This window comes from Anoplophora glabripennis, unplaced genomic scaffold (assembly GCF_000390285.2).
Source record: "Anoplophora glabripennis isolate ALB-LARVAE unplaced genomic scaffold, Agla_2.0 scaffold48, whole genome shotgun sequence".
NCBI lineage: Eukaryota > Metazoa > Arthropoda > Insecta > Coleoptera > Cerambycidae > Anoplophora > Anoplophora glabripennis.
In genome coordinates this window covers 1,054,852-1,077,181 of record NW_019416270.1, presented here as the reverse complement: position 1 = coordinate 1,077,181, position 22,330 = coordinate 1,054,852, and the positions used below count along the sequence as shown (strand labels likewise).

General features: G+C 32.7%; 1 protein-coding gene across 2 annotated transcripts in view; it reads left to right on the top strand.

The window, feature by feature from the left end:
* The window catches only part of LOC108904980 (fibronectin type-III domain-containing protein 3A), a 415,064-nt gene that overhangs the window by 301,974 nt on the left and 90,760 nt on the right, over window positions 1–22,330 (top strand). The window contains exon 1 of one of the 2 annotated variants that reach the window (XM_018707722.2): window positions 12,134–12,576. The exons of the other annotated variant lie outside the window; for it this stretch is intronic. Coding sequence (XP_018563238.1) covers window positions 12,321–12,576 — 256 coding nt within the window. The 5' untranslated portion in view covers window positions 12,134–12,320. Of the gene's footprint in view, window positions 1–12,133; window positions 12,577–22,330 lie in introns of those variants that run through there. 2 annotated transcript variants of the gene reach the window in all.

The window sequence follows — 22,330 nt, the reverse complement described above, 5'->3', positions numbered from 1 at the left end:
AGAGGGCGGATCAATTAGCTCGTCTCGGGTCCAGGGGACCTGGACAGGGACCTGAACCAATCCTAGGTATCACACGAGGCAGTATTAATGGGGCCCTCAGTAAGTGGGCCTATCAAACTTTAGGTCATGATTGGAGGAGAAATAGAGGATGCAGGCAGGCCCATAGTTATATACATGGACCTAGCAAATCCAAGACAATATGGCTGCTGAGCCTCAGTCGAAAAGCCCTAAACCAAATGGTTGGGGTTCTGACAGGCCACTGCAGGCTTAGGAGGCATTTAAGCTTAATAGGAATTGAGGAGGACCCTCTATGCCCGAAATGTGGCGAAGGGGAGGACACCCCTGTCCACCTTCTGGGGCAGTGTGCAGCCTTTGGGAGAGTAAGACATAAAGTCTTTGGTGCTGAAGAGCTGCAAGGGGTTGAGGTGAGAGACCTTCCATGGACCAAAATCCTGGCGTTTATTAGGGCGTCAGGTAGGTTCGAGGAAGGTCAGAGGCAGATAGTGGTTAGGTGATGGGACGGCGGGGTAGGCAAAAAGGGCCCACTCGTGGCCTAATTGCCAGGCTGAGGCCGGCCCTTTACTACTGCTACTACTAGGGGTGCATTTTTGAGAACGGGGTGAAAGGACTGGTTGTAAGTTGTCACTTGCTTTATAACTCAGAAACTAATACCTCTGTTCTTGTTCTTCTAGCAAAAAGAATATCCAGCAAAGCTTCACTGTTCCAAAGCTCTCTTATTAGTTTTATAAAGTCTTACAATTAGACAAAAACTATATTGATTTTTATAGTGGCTGTACTTCAGTTATACAAGGTACCTATTTACACTAGTCACAAAAATTAAAGGATAAAAAAAATCTTAAATCTTTAGGTTATTTTTTTTAGATGTGAATATTGTAAATAAAATATATAAATTTTTTTAATTTTTTCTTTTCCCGATATGTTTGATGAAAAAAATATGGATTTTTGCGAAAAAAATAGTTTCAATTTAAAAAATAAATAAAAGATACAAAATTTATCCTTTAATTGATTTATAGCAAAAATAATAATTTCAATCATGCGGATCACAATGAATGACTGAGATTAAAAAAAAACAAAATATTTTTAGTCTACCTATTTATTATTTGTAAAACTATCTTGTATTTAACGAAAATCCTTAAATAAGCAATTTTTTACCATTTTTTAAATAAGGTTTTTTGCATCGAAAAAAACTTTTTTTTATCAAAAAACCATAAGAAAGAGGATACTTTGAAATTTTCAAAACCGTACTTAGATTTTTTGTTCGACATTAGTTCACAAGTAATGAATGAAATTGAACAACTCAAAATGAGGAAGATGAGAGCTGATACGGGATTGCCAAAAATAAATTGTGAACCTTTTGAAAGGGAAGTAAATATTTTTAATAATTTTTTCCGCTGGATTTCTTACGATTTGTTAAAGGTAAATTCTTGTCTATCAAATTTAGAAAATGGGAACTTCAAGCCTCAATTTGCTTTTTTCTATTGCTCTACGACCTTTTTTCTCCAAGTTACAGCCATTTGAAAATCACTCAAAAATTTAGGATTTTTTTATCGTTTTATCGTAGCATCTTACATATCCTTTCTTGAACTTACGGTCATAGAAAACATCTAAAAACCCTAGTTCTATTAACATTAAACACAGAATTAATTTACATCTGCCTATAAGATAATATTACAAAATCTATTTATTAATTTATACTACGTAACTTACAACTAACTTTTAAATGTATTTTCTTAGATTAATGAGTTTGCCACTTAAACCCTTTTACTTATTAAATATATCCAGACTATACAGACATTGATATTCCTCAATTCTTGTATAAACACACGTTCTGGTTAAATTCAGCCAGGTTTTTAAGAGTAGAGTATGTAGTGTCGAAATTATTTATACTGGAATACATTCGAATATTAGCAATCGCTTCTCAGAAAATATAGCAATACGGAATATCAGTAAAAATTCACTTCGAACTAAAGATATACAGAAAAGAACGGTATCCGGCACAGTGCAGTGAACTGTGATATATATGATGAAAAAACGAACGAAGCTCTTATTTGAAAAATACCTTCAAGGAGAATGTATTGAAATATTCTTCCATTCAAACACCTGGATGGGAATTTTATTTCCCAGATCCTTTATGTTACTCCAAATCAATCAAAATCGTATTAGATAAATTTCGGACCCTAATATAATATTTTCCAATGTGTATATTAATAACGCATTCTGTTGTAATAGATTTTTCTTCATTCTTGTGTAGCAATACAAATATCAAATGCATTTCCGAGAAGCGGAAATAAAACTAATGGTTTATTATGGCTGAATGAACGTATTCATCTTATTGACAAGAACTCTAATATTTGCGTTTAAAATTACTTCCTTCGGAATCAACACCCTTAGATTGTCTAAGAAGTGTATCATAGTCTCTTATAAAAACATTACAAAATATTAGGTACACGAAAAATGTTTGTGTTACATGTTAAAACAATCAGATTTAGGATGATACAGGGTGATGAAAGATAAAAGTAAAATGAACTCATATAAGATCGCTCACGTTTAAAGAGACAAACTTCAATTCGAGGTAGAGAACACCGAGCTGATTTCTAAACATCCATATACGATGATTTATCGACTTTGATTGGAAATGTAATCCGCCATAACTTTAGAACCAAACATGTATTTGGAAACACACATGCCCAATATATTAAGAAAATATTCCTGGACCAATCTCAATTTTTTAACGTTATCTTTGGTGGCGATAATATCACCCTGTACATCATTTTTACACAAACACACTAATACACGTTAAAAAAGGTCCAATGAATAAATGTATGGTAAAATATTTGATGGCCCACCGTTAGCGATTGTATATTTCTAAATTTACAAATATCGGTGAAATGATGAATTAACGTTACTTGTAGATGTTGAAACTTATGTAATTATCGCTTAATAATTATTATTTCTGAAATATTTGAGTAATTAATTGATTTTAACTGAATCTTTAATCCAATGTAGCTTTGGAACCAAACCTTTGGAAACAATTATATTAATATGCTGTGAAAGTATTCCAGGACCGGCCTTGGTTTATTAACGCCCTCTGAGATGCTGATAGTATCTTCTAGATTGTTTTTATAACATTCAAGAATAATTGTGACACAACATATATTTTTCTATTGTCAATACGCTAGTAAACGGTAAAAAGACAATGGATCAGTAAATAAATTAATGGTGTAATATTTGATGTCACGTCCTTAGCGAATGTACATTATTTTAAATCTACAAATAATGTTAGCACGATAACGTCTACAGCATGTCCGCGGATTGAGTTTACAAGAGGACAAATGGATCAAAAAGTGAAAGATACGAAGAAAAGACATTCTTGATAAAAGTTTTTTATTGAAAAATGAATAAGAGTCGAAATCTGTCCATGGCATTATAGGCCCATACTTTTACAATACTGTATATTTTATTATTGGGATGTTGAATATGTTCTCGCTGTTTTTTTTTTTTCATAAAAATTAAAATTCATTTAAAATGTTAGTGAAAAACGTCAGTGAAAGTCGTCCATCGTCTTGTCGCAGCTTTTTAATTCCACATCGGAAAAACATATTTTTTGAGGCTATTCATCAAGAGTCGACCCATTTTATGACATGTTCATAAGAATGGAAGTTCTGCTCAACCAGGCCATATACCATCGATCAGAACAACGGATAATCGCAAGGGGCAATGTCTTGTGAATATAGCGGCCGGGATAGGACTTCCCATTTAAGCGTTTCCAAATACATAGATTTTCACCAGTTTTACATGTGGCCGAACGTTGTCATGCTGCAAATCAACTTTATCGGCCTTTACTCGTACAGCGACCATTTTCCTTCAATGATCGGCTCAAACGCTTCAACTGGAGTAGATAGTAATATCCCGTGACGGTTTCTTCGCTTTTAGCAGCTCATAATAAACTACACCCAATTGATCCCACCAAACGCAGAACGGAAACGTAACAACGATGTTAATGTACGGCTAAGCTTACCCCCACGATTTTCTACGCTTAAGTTTATCGTAGCGTATCCATTTTTCATCGCCAGTCACGATACTTTTCTCCCGTTCGAACAAAACTGTTGTGCGTTTGACATAAGTCTTTATGAAGTAATACCTCCAATCCCTCATCTTCAAACTATTTCAGTATGCCAGAGCGATCTTTATCTTCAATATCTAAATCAGTATTTTTAAAGCTTCCGCATGTTTGCGACAGCTCTTTTTTCGGTACGAAATTCGACACTATGAAAAAAAGTAGTTTACACTTCTTCATAGATGCATTACACCCTAACCCATCTACACCCATCTTAAACTACACCCATGCAGTTCTGGTGACACCACCTATTGGAATACAGCGAGAACTTATTCAAAGTCCTTACTTTACTTGTAGATCGTTGAACTAGTAAATTATATTTACTATGACTAAAATATTACGAAAGATAGAGTTTAAAGTTACAGTTCCATAGTAACTAGAGACATTTTGGGAATATTGATCACATAATATTCAGATATGTTAATGTACGAATAAACCTTAAAGCGCCACATGAACTGCACATGTTGTCAATTCTTTTACCTGTACAATAATCAGCAATTTGAAATATTTGGATAATTATCATTTCTAAAAAAATTATACCGTGTCATGTTTGAACTTTTTCGAGATATGTCTGATTTAAGTATTCCAGTCACCCTCGTTGTGATATTAAATACAACAAGGCAACAAAATGTTGAGTTGAAAAAATAAACTTGAATGTAATCTTCCTACTTTTGTGTCTTAGTTTTTTAACCACCTTCCAGTTTCGCACATTTCAATGTTGCATTATATTTTACTCTGATCCTTAACAGAAAATAATAGGCCGGTCCTAGAATATTTTCATGGCACATTAGGCGTCCGATTTGGTGAAAGTGGTATAGTCTTTCCGAAGTCAGTTGAACGTGTATAAAAACGCCTAGCAATAAAATTAATGAGTTTCATAGGCACGCCTAAAAAAGTTTTCTGCTAAAAGTAAAAATTCTATAATAATTTGTATATGTGTAGAAAATTTCTATTATAAGTTCATTTGGCCAACAACATATTTTAATTATTTATGTCCTCAATTTTATTATATTGATGGTAAATTTCGTTTTTTCCGGTATTAAAAGGTCTCCAAAATGCCAATAATATTAGTAAACAAAATATCCCTCTCATTTCTCCCTTTCGCAATTGTAATATCAATGATTAACAGAAAGTGCCTATAATAAAATAAAATTACCTGATTCACAGCAAATTCCGCATTGCTGCACTGCACTGATAGGCCATTTGTCAACCACTTGTTAACATCTGAGATTTATTGCCCAGTCGTCCAATGCAGCTGTTTGTATTTCGTTTGCCCGTGCGCGCATTCTTCAACTGGGCGTATACATTTCTACCACCTCCACGTTTAGTTCAACCAAACCTGTATATAGGTATGGCTAAATAAATATGGAAACAAGTTTTTCAAATATTTCAATACCGAGTTGCTGCGTCAGCGACCGAACCTGGTATATATTGCCAACCTCTTGGTTCTTCAATTGAGATTGGAAAGACTATCTATGTTTGTACACAACACTAATACGTTAAGGCGGTTCCAAAATTACAACAGTTTACAGCTTCAATCAAAACCAATAAAACACCTTATATAAGTGTGTATACAGGGTGATTCAGAACTTATTCAAAAACAATTCTGGATGTACAGGGGACCCATACAAATACAATTTTGTAAAGAAAAAATCAAAAAGGGCAGTTCGAAATTGATTTAAAAATACACCTCTGCACGGCACTGGAAACTGGTCCACTGTAAAACCTGACCTCGCACAATGCGACCGGTATGGCGGCGTGATAAAAACGGACAAAAACTTTCGCAAGGAAAGAAATATGTAAATAGAATTTTATCGCACCTATTTTATATCGGCAAATTCAAATGCTTTTGCCTTTATTAATTATTAATAAAATTAATTTGTGTTTTTAAATAATAAAATCATTTGACATACCCGATGCTGCAACAGCAATTGTTCAAAATTTTATCCACTCACGTGTAAACACATTTGGGTCCGTCTTACTCACTTTCTACGAACTAACACAAATGATGTCTTGCTTCACCATAACACAAATACTTCACCATAATACAAATGTTGTCTTGCTTCACCATAAATTAAAACGATATCCATCAACTCTGAGTTGCTATACACGCAAACCATTTTTGACACTAACTACTAAAAAACTGTTGTAAACACCACAGATAACAGGTAAACACTACCGCAACGACGGATTTCAGTATTAGGAGTCACATGGCTCTCCACGCGTATTGCGAATGACGCTGCAGGCTACAGTTGTCCAGCTATGTAGTGGTTGAATGTACTTCAATAATTTTTTTCTCGGAAACTATAAGGATTTTACAAAATTTTTTTTACGTTATTAACTCCATTTCTCATGCCGCATCTATTCCCAAATTTTTTTGGATAAGTTGTGAATCACCCTGTATAAGTGTTTCGAATTAGCTGAATTAAGATAAAGTTCTCATTAAACGTCGCTTTAAACCTGAAATACGCAGTACAATATTGATCATTATTTGGCAAAAAAACACTTCATATGAACATTTAAAACACCAATTTAAACGAAGAAAAATATATAGGTAAGGCGGGTCTCTTTAATACTGTGGACATTTCGTAAGACGTTCGTAATTAATAAGAACTTAACTTTACTAAAGTTTGCAATAAGTTTCTGCCGCGGCATGACCTATAAATAGTTGGATATTCGATTTTGAATCGGGAATATTCCGTACAGTTTGTTCTAAAAATCTTTCTCGTCTGAAACAAAGTTACAGGCTATCCGCCAGGCCACCCATGACTATTTTTACAACTAAGTGAATTAAATACCGAGTATACTTTTTTATTTCCGCAGCAACACAAATGGAATTATTTCTCAGCGTTTAAAGTCGCGTATCTCCAACTTTAGATTATCTTAAAAATTGGAACGGCATTGTACGGATTAATCTCTCGGTTTCATGTAAAATGTTAACATATCACGACTTGTGTTTATTTACATCACAAATAACTAGCCACATTTCACGGAATTGTTTTCATTTAAAATATAAAAAGGGAGATCATGAGAACAACTACATCGCACTTGTGAAAACACACGGTTATTTTTGGACGCTGTTCCGCCTCGGTTAGCTGATTATGCAAAGACTGAAATAATTAAACATCTTTATAGCCTCATGTGAAACGTTTACTGTTTGGCTTAAAACTATGTTGGCTATTTAATTACAAATATTTACAGTTTGTAAGAGGTTTGTAATCCATTGAAAATTCATTTTAGAATTGAAAACTGACACGAATATTTAGAAATATTTAGATGGTTCCAATTATAATTCAAAATATTTTCTCGCAGAGTGGAATAGTATTTGTTTAAGATTTAAATTCACATGTAAGAGATAAAACGGTTCGGCCGTTCGGATTCTATCCAGGTGTGTGCTCAGTAATTCCAAATGTGCAAATTTTACCCTATAAAAGGAGCATATCAATTGTTATTACTAAACTACTACTAAACTGAAAAAAATTAAAGGATAAAAAAAATCTAAATTTTCGGCGATTTTTCAAATGGCTGTATCTTTGATAAAAATGGTCGTATTGGAGTAAAAAAAGGCAATTTGAAGCTTGAAGTTTCTAATTTTTAGATCTTGCAAAAAAAAATTTTTTCAATTAACACGTATCGTGCAATCTTAATGAATATCATGAAAAAAAATTTTTCGAAATTTTTTTCGATCTTAGTTTTGGTGTACGGACTTGAAAAAAATTGTTCCAACTGAACCACCTTATGGATTAGCTTCAATTTCTTTTTTTTTTTTTGGTCTCGATACGACCATATCTCGCTAAGCTATCGAACTTTGAATGAAAATGGATCATTTTCATTTTGTTCATCGATATCTCAGAAACCAATGGTTGCACAGAAAATCGACGGTGGGTTTCAGAAACTTGAATGAATTCTCTACAAGGTCCTGGCACGGTTTTTTAGAAAAAAAATTGTTTTTATTCTTAACATGACTGAAAAATCGTAAAAAATAGAACTGTTAGGGGTATTCTAGAAAATCACGTGACACTGACACTTGAAAAAAATTTTTTTGCAAGATCCAAAAATTAGAAACTTCAAGTTTCAAATTGCTTTTTTTTTACTCCAATACGACCATTTTTATCAAAGATACAGCCATTTGAAAAATCGCCGAATATTTAGATATTTTTTTGATCCTTTAATTTTTTCCACTAGTGTATTAAGATGTGAGCTAATTAATGTAGTGAGTACTGTGTGAGCTAATTACTGTAGTGTAGTGTAGTGATGTGAGCTAATTAAGGTAGTGAGTAAATTCATGTGTAGTGTAATGTAATTAATGTAGTGATATAGTTTAGTGTAATTAATGTATGTGTAGTGCAGTGATAGTACCGATTTTTTGTGCACCTTCTAAGATACAAAAACGCCTCCGCAATAAGTACTTTGTGCATAAGATTTGTATAAATCACTTATTTTTTTTTATTTACTACTAACTATCGTAGCTGATTGTTGAAATTATTGGTCGAGTAATTATTTCAGCAAAAATAATTATTCGCATGTTCTAGAAAGTTAAAAGTTGTCTCTCTCGCGCGGGCGTTTCTTTTTTGCTCCCTTGGACATATATGGTTGTCAACGACTGTGCTTGCTGACCATTTGGGCGGCTATACTCATACTTTTTGCCACCACCCCATACTGGAGCATTACTACTGTTAAGTTCGACTACCAACTTCTCGAGAATTTTTACCTTTTTTAGAATTTTTATTTTATACATATACAGGGTGTTCCACCTAGGAGGAATTCTTCTGTAACTCTACAACTGTAAAATTTATGAAAAAGGGGTTTTAATAAAATTTGCCTGAAATCATATGGGCCATGTAAAGAAAATATTTGTAGCTTTACAGAGTGTTCCATTTCGCGTGGGCGCTACATAGCTTTGTTACTTGAAAAAAAAAGTTTTTCAACTCGTAAGATTATAACATGTAGGTCTCAGTATTTCCAAGTCTGAATAATGTACACGTTTTGCTCACAGATGACAAGATAAAGTAATTTATGCCAAAACGATATGTGAAAATAGTACGTTTCTAACTCTTCCAATTTAGACTCTACCTAGCCTCATTTAGAGAGCTGAAATCGTGATTTTTTTCAAAAACAACTGATTATCTCGAAAACGGTAAGTTTTAAACACCATGTACTTTTAATAAACTCTACCTAATATTAACCAAGGAATTCAAAAACGCAATAATATACAGGGTGTTCCATTTAAAATAACAAAGCTATATAGCGACCACGCGAAATGGAACACCCTGTTAACAAAAAAAAAATCCTTTATATGGCTCACATGATTCCAAACACCTTTTATTAAAACCATTTTTTTTATAAATTTTACAGTAGCAAAGTTACAGAAGAATCTCTCTTAGATGGAACAGCCTGTATCTCTGCACTTTTTAAATTTTTTTTATAGCATCTATTTTTTTATTGGCTTTACTTGTTTGCCCAGATAGTGGAATGAAAGGAAAATAAAGTTTCATTAGATAAAATAATTTAAATATTGCTTGTAATAATTTTGTGACACCTACTTATTTCAAAAGTCCACATTTATATAAAAAAAGTGTTTTCAACAGTCTGAAAACGATATATTGTCAAGTTCAGACAGATTCCTTAAATTTGTTTCGAGTTTAGAATTCCTATAGGACAGAATGAAATGGGCTTTGTCAAGAAATATTTCATCTTAAAGAATATATAAATTTACTCCGTCAAATGTAAATACAAGTAAAAATACAACTCTTCAAATAGTTAAACACAAAAATAAATATTACATTTAAAAACTGATTGACTTTATTTTATAAAAAAAGTCAGTATACCTACGTAGAAACTGGAAAAGTCTATTCAACTAATATCAAGAGAATTTTCAAAAGATTTCCACAACTCTTCTATGGAAACAAGTTGTAGAAAATATGTATAACGATTATTTTCAGTGTATACCTATTAAAGCGTGAATATGATTAAAAATTGTTAAATGTAGTACCGTTACCATTAAGCAGATCACCCAGTTTATTAGAAACCAAGTCCTGATTCTCGCATAGCATGTGCATAACAACAAATACGTTAAATGACAAAATATAAAATTAGAAACAGTATTGGATGTTTTTACTTCTCAATGCTCTTAAATGTGAACTTGAATTTCCTGCCTCAAAATGTGACATATGTGTCAGATCCATCGTTATATTAAACATTACGTGTCTATTGACTAATATTATGAACGAAATCATAAAAATGTACCTAATTTCTGATCCCTATTAAATTACAATAAAGGTTAAACGAGCTCAACTGCGACATATTGCAGACAGGTTGACGATCTACTAAGTATTCTATCACCCTCTCCTCCGCCAAAAACTTCAAAAACATTTCCTTAATAGATCCCTTTCGTTAAGAAGCCTTTTAGTAGTCATACTTGACAAAAATTGTTAAACCAAAATTGGACTTTCTATTTAGAAATTTGCGTTTAATTGCTAAATTAGAAGAGATTTGTTGCATTAATTATGAATTGGGTATTGCCAAAGATGAACTAGTTTGTATATTTATAAAACGACAAGGTAAACACAGTTCTTTTATAAGAATGACAGGTAGCAAAATATCCAATAAATAAAGAAAAAAAGGTAACCTCTGATCTCGATTATACTAAAATAAGGGGGTACTTGAATTAGTATAGGTAAAATTTTTTCTGAAGGGTGTCAGCAAAAAAAGGTCGAAACCCACTGATTTAGATGGCAGCAGCTTAACGTCCTGTAAAGAGGAATATGCTAAAAATGTGGGTTCTCTTCTATAGAATTCTATATGAAATTGCTTTACTCGTTACGACAAAGGGCGTACAAGTGAAGGTAGAAAGAATATAACACATAGCTAAAAAATTTAAATTATCTAATGTCATACACATTTTCAGAGAAATCGAAAATAAAACACAAAAATAAAAATATTACAGATGAAGTTTCCAAATTATATTAACAAATACGAAACCAAAAATTGTACGAGATTTTTCGGGAGTAGTTATGATGGAACTTGTCAGAAAATATGGTAGAATAGAAATAATAAGTGTACGAAACAACCAACTGCAATTCATATATTCACTAAAATGCTAAAAACAATATTTTTCTTGAACTAAGTACATCCAAAATAATATTCCTACTAGGTATTGCTTGCGGTGTTTATCCGATTTATTTTTGAGATTCTGGCGCTGATTTTCCTACAGGAAAACATCCCGATGGTTGAAAAACAGCGTAGCTGAAAGTTGGACACAAAATTTCTTCGTACACAAGAACTTATCGACAATACGCTCAAATACAACAAGAAAATAAATTGACTAGTTCAAGATCGGCATCTGCCATTACTTTAACAAACTGCAATAATTGCGCTTTTAATGCTTATAATAAATAGTTTGGTTCGCATAAAATTTGAAGAGTTAATATGTATTTTTTCCACTACTTTTTCCAAGTTTTAATACTATATTGAGTTTCATTATAGTCTCAGTACTATAACGAACAGCTTTATTGTACTTTTAATACAGCATGTTATATGTCAGCAAATAAACATAATTACGACCCGCTTTCGCCAATAATTAGCGAGACCTGACCTAAGACCGTCAAAAGTTTCATAAAGCGGTATAACTTTGTATCAGGGCCGCCTCACTTCCAAACAGACAATTGCTATTTTTAGCGGAAAATTGACGTTATGTAAATAGTCTATTACCCCGAACTGATTTGTTCCGTCTAAGCGTTTTCCAATAATCCCCCGAACAACGTCTGTCACCTGTTCAAAGATGCCCCCCGATCGATTTTTGCCAAGCTTTCGAATTTGTCCAAATGCCGAAAACCGTATGCCGAACAATAGCCCAGCAGTGGAGAATGCCTTGTTCCACGGAACAGCACTTGCGTAAACTGTAAATAATGATGTGCCGTCTAAATTTAACCGAGAAGTAGCGTACTCCTCCCTCCGAGAGAGAGAAAACTCCGACTCCTAGCAAACAGATCGGTTCGGTTCAGTTATGCCAGACCCGTCGGTACGAGAGGTCACCGTTCGAGTTCGTCCCCGTGAGCGCACCAGTATTAAATACATTGTTCCTTTCACAGAAATGTCCGTATAGCCAGACGGTCCGTTTTTCCCATCCAGTGCGGTTCGGCGATTGTGAGGTGATTTTCGCCAAGAGGCAGTGCCCCAGTGGATGTTGGGTGCTAAAAGTGGTGGCAGTGTGTTTATTGTAAAAGTGTCGCGACGTGGCTTTTACCGCGAAAGACGTGGTGGGCGTCGCGGAGGAATGGTGGCCAGCCAAAGCGTTGAACCCCAACAGAATGCAGATATGTACTGCTCCCCTGTACATTCCCCCTACGGAGAGTATTACCATGAGAACCCCTACTATTTGCCGGGAGCGCATCCAGAGATGTGCCCCGCGCACGTTTGCCCCATGCAGGGAGACTACGGTAAGATTTTTCTGAACCCAAACTCTCAAAAACTGTAAATCTTTAAGGCGGCTGAAATTTGAAAATGAAATTGTGCCACTTTGTAAAAAGTTTCACCCATTTGCTTAAAACGGAATATTTTATAAAAAATTGATTAAGACTGTCTAAAGTTTTTATCATGGGCTTTTGGCAACTACGAAAAAGTGGTTAAAGTGTACTTATTTCGAATATATTACTTTAATTCTACTGAAAACTTATATTTTAGTATTTTAAAAACTTCAATGAGACCCTCTAATCTGTCTAGTCGCCTGAGACTTTAATGTAAAGGACATCTCTGTTTGTAGCTCTAACTCCTTACAGAATTCCGTGTTCTCCTGACAGACATCATATAAAGTTAGTAACAAGACAGTTATATCAAATTCCTAGCCATCTTAAAGGGGTATAAAATAACACTGCTGCTATCTACATATGAATGTCTAAGAAATTTTGAGATTCTCTGACAATTTTCCTTCAAAATTCTTATTATACTATACAGGGATGGCCAGAAAGAAGTACGGAATAAAATTCATATTTTTTTAATGAGTTAATTTTTTTTTTAAACGCCGAAACACTGATTTTGATTTTTTCCCATCTTTCGGTTATATAATAATTAATTTTTCTTCAACCCCCTAACCCCCAGCTACCCCTACTTTTTTTTCAAATGGAAACATAAGGCATGAGGGGGCTCGTTGAAAAGCTTATAGAAAACCGAATCCAGCCATACCAAATAAACAAGTTTTATTTTTTCAATAACAAGTTTTTTTTCATTTAGAAATTGAAACAACTAGATAATTTACAAAAATAAACTCAATGTCGCAAATGCTGAAAATGTCCTCCATTCACTATTTGGCATTCTCCAAGACGATAGTAAAAGCTGTCCACAGCATTCTGAATGACTTCAGCTGGTAAATTATGCATCTCCGCCCTAATCTTGTTCTTTAAATTCTCAATATTATCCGGTCTGTCCTGGTAGACTCTTTCTTTCAAATATCCCCAAAGAAAATAATCCAGGGGTGTTAAGTCGGGGGATCTTGGCGGCCATTCAACTGTACCCCGTCTACCAATCCAGCGATTTGGAAACATTTCATCTAAGTATCTTCGAACATCAATACCAAAATGTGGGGGAGCGCCATCTTGTTGGAACCAAATTCTTTCATTCGGTATATCTGGATCAATTTCATGAGGGAAAATCACAGCTAGAGCAGGTATCAGGTCAAATGTTAGGAAATCCAGGTAGCGTGCGGCAGTAAGATTTTCTTCAAAAAAGAATGGGCCCAAGATTCTGTTGTTGATGATACCTGCCCATACATTAACTTTTTGTGGATGCTGCGTATGCGATTCGCATGTCCAGTGTGGATTTTCCTGGGACCAAAAGCGATAGTTGTGCCTGTTAACCACTCCATTTAAATAAAACGTAGCTTCATCCGAAAAAAGTACGTCTCGTTGAAAACCATTATTGTCGTCACACCGTCTCATCATTTCCTCACAAAATTGTAATCGCCTATCATAATCGTCTTCCAAAAGCTCTTGGACAAGACATACCTTATAGGGGTGGTATTTCTCTTGTTTCAGAAACATTCGAATTGCAGTTCGAGAAGCATCGTGATTGCGGGCCAATGAAACAGTTGAAGTATGAGGATTTTCAACAAGTTCTAATGCAATGTCTAATTTCTTTTCTTCATTCAAAGCACGTGCCCGTCCAGTTTTGGGCAAAGTCTGTACTGTACCGTGTTCCTCAAATTTGTGAAATATTTTACTAACTGTCCCTTGCGAGATTTGGTTTTCGGGATATTTCGCATTAAATAAATCGCGCACTTCAGCCTGACTTCTTATTTTGTCTCCACATCCAAGCAATATCAAGATTTCGATGCGTTGCCTTTCCGACAATACCATTGCAATTCAGTAAATAACTTGATTTTGACACAATAGTAACGTTTCGAACTCCAATTTACAACTAAAGCGAAAAATTAACCAGAAAGCCTGGCAAGTAAGTGGTGCCAAAAAAACGCAACATAAAAAATATATCTTTTTTGCGTTAGCAGTGATAGGTACAGTTTCAAATTCTTTATTTTATTCTGTGCAAATTCATGGAGGATAACACTGAAGATAATTAAATTTTATTTCACTTGTTAAGTAGGTGTTTTATACAACCCTAAAAACCTTGCTATTGAAAAAATAAAACTTGTTTATTTGGTATGGCTGGATTCGGTTTTCTATAAGCTTTTCAACGAGCCCCCTCATGCCTTATGTTTCCATTTGAAAAAAAAGTAGGGGTAGCTGGGGGTTAGGGGGTTGAGGAAAAATTAATTATTATATAACCGAAAGATGGGAAAAAATCAAAATCAGTTAACGTGTTTCGGAGTTTTAAAAAAAATTAACTCATTCAAAAGATATGAATTTTATTCCGTACTTCTGGCCATCCCTGTATATTAGATATAGATAGTCTTAATCTTCTTGAATACCATTGGTCTATAACTTACTAGTCTAAATTTTCATCTCGAATACATTTTTACATAATAATACCTTTTGCCGAATAATTTATGTAATCATTCTTAATTATACCTTTATATTTATATATCACTAAAGAAGTCACTAAACTAAAGTTACTTCATATTTAATAGGAATACATTTAGGTACTGGATATACTTGATGTTCCTCCTCAAACGCCTCAAAAGCAATGTGTATTCACTCTCATTATTATGTTTGCATATAAGTAAATAACCTCATCATGCATCTGGGGCAATTAGGCGAAAACATATGTTTGTTCTTTGGAACTACCACTGAATAAAAAATTAGGTAGTATGATACCCATGCGTCAACAAAAAATAAATATGCCCTCATTTGTAATCTTAAAATGTATTTGTAAACAAGGTTACATGAAAATCGAAAAATTCTTGTAATTTCGCACTAATTGCAATCTTTTATCTGTAGCTTTCTTGAATTAACTAGAATTGTAAGCGACAGATGGGAGATTTTTCTAGAAATTTTAAATGTAACTGTTATAATAATTATTAATATATATTTATAGTAATATTCACATTTAATTTAAGACGAAAAATCGTATCACTTTCCAATATGGAATCGAATGATTACTATCATAGTTCCAAATTTTAGGACCATAACAAAAAAAAAACTTTTTATAACTTCTAATACCAGAAGTCCTCTATATAGCTTCGTTAAGAAGTAGATTTACAATTCATCAGTAATGTGGAATACTTTTTCTATATCTAACTAAAGAAATTTTAAAACAAGAGACAAAGAGTGTTGATTTTCGGCCATATTGAGAATTATTGTTATTTATAATGTATTTTGTATTTTTTAATAACACCTAAGGAAATTAAACAATATACTAATATAAATAGTAGTTTTCGAAAATATTGAGAAGTTCTGAATTGGAGTATAAAATATTTTTCTTCTGTATGTGCGACATCCAATAAAGCAAATAAGCCATTTCAAAATTTTCTTAAGAAACCTATCAAAAAAAAATATCTATAGTCATAAACAAAATTCTTAATTGATTGCGAGAAACAACTACTATCAGTATATAGTAAACAGCTAAAAATTAATATGTAATTACCTACCTGAAATAGAAATTAAAAATGATATGTCTAGATATTAATACTGGAAATATTTACTAATTAAATTTTGGCGTCCTTGCAAATGGAATTTACAAATATTAATAGAATAAAATTGTATAAACCACAACAGTTTCAGAAAAAAAATTAAATTTTAAAACGAAAATATAAGCATTGTTGACATTATGACTAGATTAATACAAATTGTTGTTTTATCTAACCAATATTTGTCCTTATTACTAATTTCTTTTTAATTTATTTGAATTAGCTTAATGTTCGTAGTATTTTGCTAAAAATTCTAGATGCCTACAGATACATATAATACAAATGTACAAATTAAAGAAAAAATTAATTCAGGAGTATCGATATGTATTTTTCAAAACAAATACTTCAGGGATATTTTTAAATATGCAAGGTTGTTTTCCTTTTACAAAGGTATTTCTCCTGAGATTTCTCCTTTTACCAATATAGCTATAAAATAACTAATTTAATTAACACCTAAAAAAAAAAAACAGGGGAAAATTAAAGTTGTTACGTAAAAAATATTCGTCTCATAAGAGATAGAGGAGGTACTTAAATCTCGCATACTTTCTATTATTTTATAGTTTTTAACACAAGCTAACTTCTGTTACTTTTTTCCAATTCATTGGTACCGATGAACTCATCTAGTCTATAGTGTTCGCCTTCCTGCAATTATAATGTGTACTTTCTAACGAAGAATTTACATATGCAGTAACGTTATAGATGCCTTATGGAGTAATTATCATTAGTTAATTTGCATAGGTACCTACTCAGACATTTTTTAACACATCGTAAATGTTAATTATCGATGTAGATCTTTCTCTTTTTCTATCTTATTCTTATGAGGCGATTTTTTCTGTCTGCAAACTGTGTACTATAAAAATTTACCGTTGGAACGTCAATATTTACAGACCCAGTTTGAAACAATTAAAAATTTTCTCCAAAGAACATACGGGTGGTTTTGTTTGACTGGGTATAGGACTCGTCAATTTTATCGTTCGGGGAAATGTTGAGAAAAAGCTATGTTGTAATAATAAATAGCACAAATAATCTTCAACTTGGTACATATAACGATTGATTTATACGTTCTAAATCTGTATTGATCTACGGCGTTTGGATTACGAAGAAATTATAAATTACAGTCTTATAAATTTCAGTCTTACAATGATGTAGGCGATTCAGTATCTGCCCAGTATGTTTGAAATATTATAATTGTGTCAAATTCGACGGGATATTTTGAGTATTTCAAAAACTACTAGATAGAAAAAAAATGTTAATACGTCTTCGAGCTCAATATTCAACTGCCAAATTTGAATATTTTCATTTGTTTATAACATTTTCGATCATTTATATAGCCCCAATTAAATTAATCTAAAACCAAGATCTTCTCGATGCTGCGAATCTGATGGTTATGAATCTTATTAATCCGTGATCAGGAAGTGATCTAGTAAGATAAAGGATATTTTCTGTGTCGCAACAAATATGCTAGCTATTTCTACCAATAGGTAAAATATTTGCCTTATTTATTTGACATATTGCATATCATTGCAGAAAATTACATTGCATTGTAGAAAAAAATCGATTTTCTTGGGCCATATAAAAAAAAATTTCTGAGTACCCTTTTTACATGCTTTAATAAACGTAACTTGCAAACTTATGTTTTTAAAATTAAACACCTTGTATATTTGTCGCTTCTTGAATTCTTTCTTTCTTCCAATTACACCGATATGTATTTCATATATTTGCTTTGACAGTTTGGACAATATTTTAATTTATTTACTGGCACAGCACAATAAGTAAACTAATATTTATAAAAAGATAGTAATGATGTTTGGAACAACGCTTACGAATTTACAAATAAAAATTCTCAGAAAATTGATATTATTTAGGGATCTCCAAATATTAAAATTAATCATGTTTTTGTGTAGTATAATCAATTTGAATGAAAATTGTTTTGTAATTGGTTCGTTATTTATTCCAAATAAGAAGAGTATTTTGTTCTTATGAAATCACTGTAAATATTATGATAATTTAAGTTTATAAATAATGATGAATTTTCAAGGAACTTTATTAATTTGCAACGGTTTTAATAATAAAGTCGGAACATCACAGACCGATTTTTGAGACAGCTACAAATAGAAAAACCGAACACAGAGTCTGCAATGGCTTGCCAAATGCTTCGAACAGTTTAAGACTATTGTGAATGCATTACTCTTTGTAATATATTCTTTTGTGCATCCTTTTTACATTGCATAAATAACTTAGAGGCGCCAGATGTGCATAGAATGCATTTTTTGTCAGTGTACATGAAAAAGCACCAACATAAAGATAACTGTTTGAAATACATTTTGATAACACATTTCATAACACCAATACCATCATTTTTTTTTTTCTGAATTAGTAAGCTTACATTAACTATAATGATGCATGGAAAAGAACGTCTTGAGTCTAAAGGAAAACTTTAAAACCGTCCAGTATTGCATAAAACATGCATGCAAAGAATCCGGTGACACAACGACATTACCTGTCTTTATTAGTCAACCGGATGTAACACAAAGTAAACATCTTTTATTCTCAGTATTGGCAGAATTAATAACAACATTAGTTAATAGCAGCCAAAAACTATCCGAGACGTGTATAAATATCTTCCTCAAAACTCACCACCTCTTAATAAATATTCAATGAATAAAAATCAAAGTTCAGTTTGGATAATTGCAAGGACATATTAAATTTATGTAGTCAAATTCGTCCTTAAGTTACTACTGAACTTAGAACAAAAGAAATTGGAAAAAAAATATACATTATTTTTTATGGGTATTGGTTAAATTGAAAAAAAACTTATGCAACGACAAGCTCTTTTGAATGCCTTTAGTCTCCCTGAAACTTCAAAGGTCTAGATTCCAATTTTTTCCTTTTTGGATAACTCTCTAAGTAAATAGTAAAATATAAATGTTGAGGTATGTGCAAGTTTACATCCTGCAACATCTGGTGCTGTTAGAATTATTGTTACATTAGCTACTTCCAAATGTATAAAAATTAGATTTAACTCAATGTGACTCTATGTTTGTACCTGTAAACTGATCGCCTACATGACGAAAATAAAAAAAAACCATCACAAACCATTGCTTAAAGTTTATTTCGCCTGGTGTGATAGTACCATAGTACCTGCAGATTAGTAGGCTCTGCTAGTAGACATTAAAAATTACACCGGACGAAGCAAGAAGTTAACTTACATAGTACTTGAAAATTTAAAGTTTCTAATATTTGCAATTACAACTACAAATAAAGAACACTGGATATTTACAGAATTATACTTTATTTAAGGCCTATTAGTGCTAAGAAGAAACCGAGGAAAAATCTGAAGCCTTCACGATCAATTTCTGAATTGCACAGTGGTTCCTAATCTTCTTTCGTTCGCGTATCTCCTAAAGACGCAACTTTTTTTTTTTCGAAATGGATAGGGCAAAAAGTAAAAGAAAACATTTTGCAAAATAAATTATATTAGTAAACAAACTTTTACACTGTGCAAGAACAACCTTCAGTAAATAAATAATCCATTCTTTGCAATAACAAATATAAACAGATTTATAATTTGAATCGTTCGGGACAAAATAATAAGTCATGCGCAAGATATAATTAAATTTAGATTTTTATGAATAAGCTGCATAAATACATATTCAAAATTAAAGAGTAAGATGGCGTATAGCATAGCTGAAAAGTTGTTTCGACAATACGCAGGCAATGTGAGATCAGAACCAAGTCTGTCACTGCATTTTATTTTAAAAATTGAGTGTAGAAAATGTTTTTCCACACGAATAGATAGTGGAAAAGTTTTAGAATAATTTAATAATTTTCTTGCTCAATTACGTGTATTCGTTTTTCACTGAAATCCAGAATTGTACAAAGTTTAAGATTTAAAGTTTGAAGCTCAATGAGTGCTTCCTTCTCTTTAACATTTTAAACTTGGTAGTGCTTTGTAAATACATCACATATAGGTACACATATTTTCTTCTTTCATTAAAATTATGAAAAAACAGTTATTTCTCTCTGCGAGAGGACCTTTAAAAAATCTATCTATTGAAATTAACGATACTCAAATCTGACAGTTGATTTCTATTGGAAATAGTTTGGAGTTGATTATAGTGTGCAAATTTGTGTTTGTAGTAGCAAAGAAGTTAGAGCTTACCTACTTTATAAATTTATAATATTTTGAAAATCTGCAATAAAATGCATCAAACGCTTCCTGTTGTAGTAACTTCTATACTGCTGTAGCTGTTAAATTGTTTGTAGGAGCGTATATTTAATTTCTGGTATCTTAAAATTTGACGGAATACTCTACTGTAAGCTACGGATATAAAATCGTTTGAAGTTGCTTGTAGTAGACATTATTTCGTTTGTAATTCCTCAAAATTTATAGTAGCGTTTATTTATTTTATAAATCCTCGAAATCTAATGAAGACTTGCTATATCTTAAGCTCTTGCTGTAAAACCGTTTTATTTGTTTGTAGCAGCATTTACTTCATTTGTAGCTCCTCCAAATCGTTTATAGTTGTTTGTAGTAATACTTATTTCATTTGTGATTCTTCGAAATTTAAAGTAGAATCACTACAATTCAAGTCAGGTTTTTAAAATCATGTGTAGTAGCGTTTATATCGTTTATAATTCATTTAAATCTAACGTAAACCCACTCCAAAATACTATCTCTCTAAAATCACTGTACTTCGAACGAGTTTATATATAGTCACAGCTTGGAGTATAGTGACTCTAACATGGATTTCGAGAAGTATATTTCATACGCTACTAACAAACAATTTTAGATACCTACCTTGGATTATAAAATTGGAACTACAATTCGAAAAACTTCAAACGATTTTATACATATATACAGCTTGGGATATAATGACCCTGCGTTAGTTTTAGATGAACTACAAATTAAATAAACTCTACTTTAGCCAACTGTAAACGATTTTAGAGAAGACTTTATGTTTGAATTTCAGGAACTACGAACGAAATAAACAATTCTACAAAAGATTGTAGATACCTAACATGGATTATAGTGCCTTTACGTTGAATTACAGGAACTATGAAAGAAGTAAGCACTACTACAAACAACTTCAAACAATTTTATATTCACAGTTTGGAGTATAATGACCATTCGTCAGTTTTCAAGAGATTACAAACGATTTTAGAGCCAAAGCTTCAAGTATAGAAGTTGCATGTAAGTTCACTTAGAAATAGAAGGGTTTCGTAAATTTTATAGAAGACTATTGCAAATTTTGAAAATAGCTTCTTTTTCCGGACTACAACCAACTACAAATGATTTTCCATTGGAATAAACCGCCAGGTTTGAGTAACGCCAAATGGATTGGTTTTTTAAAGGTCGTAACTTTTTTGGGTGGCTACTACAAACAAACAAAAATGTTAACTATGTACCATAATCGAGTGCCAGGTTCACGTAGCAAGAAACCTCACAAAATTTGAAAAACTGAGGATCTTCAAGCACCAAAAAAAAAATTGTTTGGTGTTAAAAGATATTCTTCAGATTTGATGGGGCCAGTTCCAAGTAAGACCGTTGCGCCAAAAACAAACAAGTCCAAAAACTTCGGTACCTTTCAACCCCTTGTTTTCCGAGAAATAAACTTGGCGCTCGACCCAAATGATCCTTCCAATCCGTTGGTATATAATACCTGCAGGTACTTTTCCTCCTTCGCGAAAAATTAGAAAGTAAATTTTAAAGCGAATCCTGTTCCCATTGAGAAGTAACAGTGCTTTCGTCTTCCATGTAAGTACTTACTTATACATTTGTTTATTTAATGAACGCGTTCCAGGATACTACTGAAATAGTTTGTTACATGATAAGCACAAATTGAATCACTTGTACCCAGAAAGGCCAACAAAAAAGGAATTGCCTTCCCATACAATGTGAATATATCGCTTTGAATGGGAGGATAATAGGCTTACAACTAGAATTACATTAGTTATGTGTCGATTTATAATGCGATCCGACGTATGACAGTATAAGTGGATATTGAATTTGTAATAATCGAGTCCTGTACCGCCAATAATGCAAATAAATGAGGGTGATTATGCGACGACAAGTACGGATTTATTTAACAAACCCATTACGACGCAGTATGCGG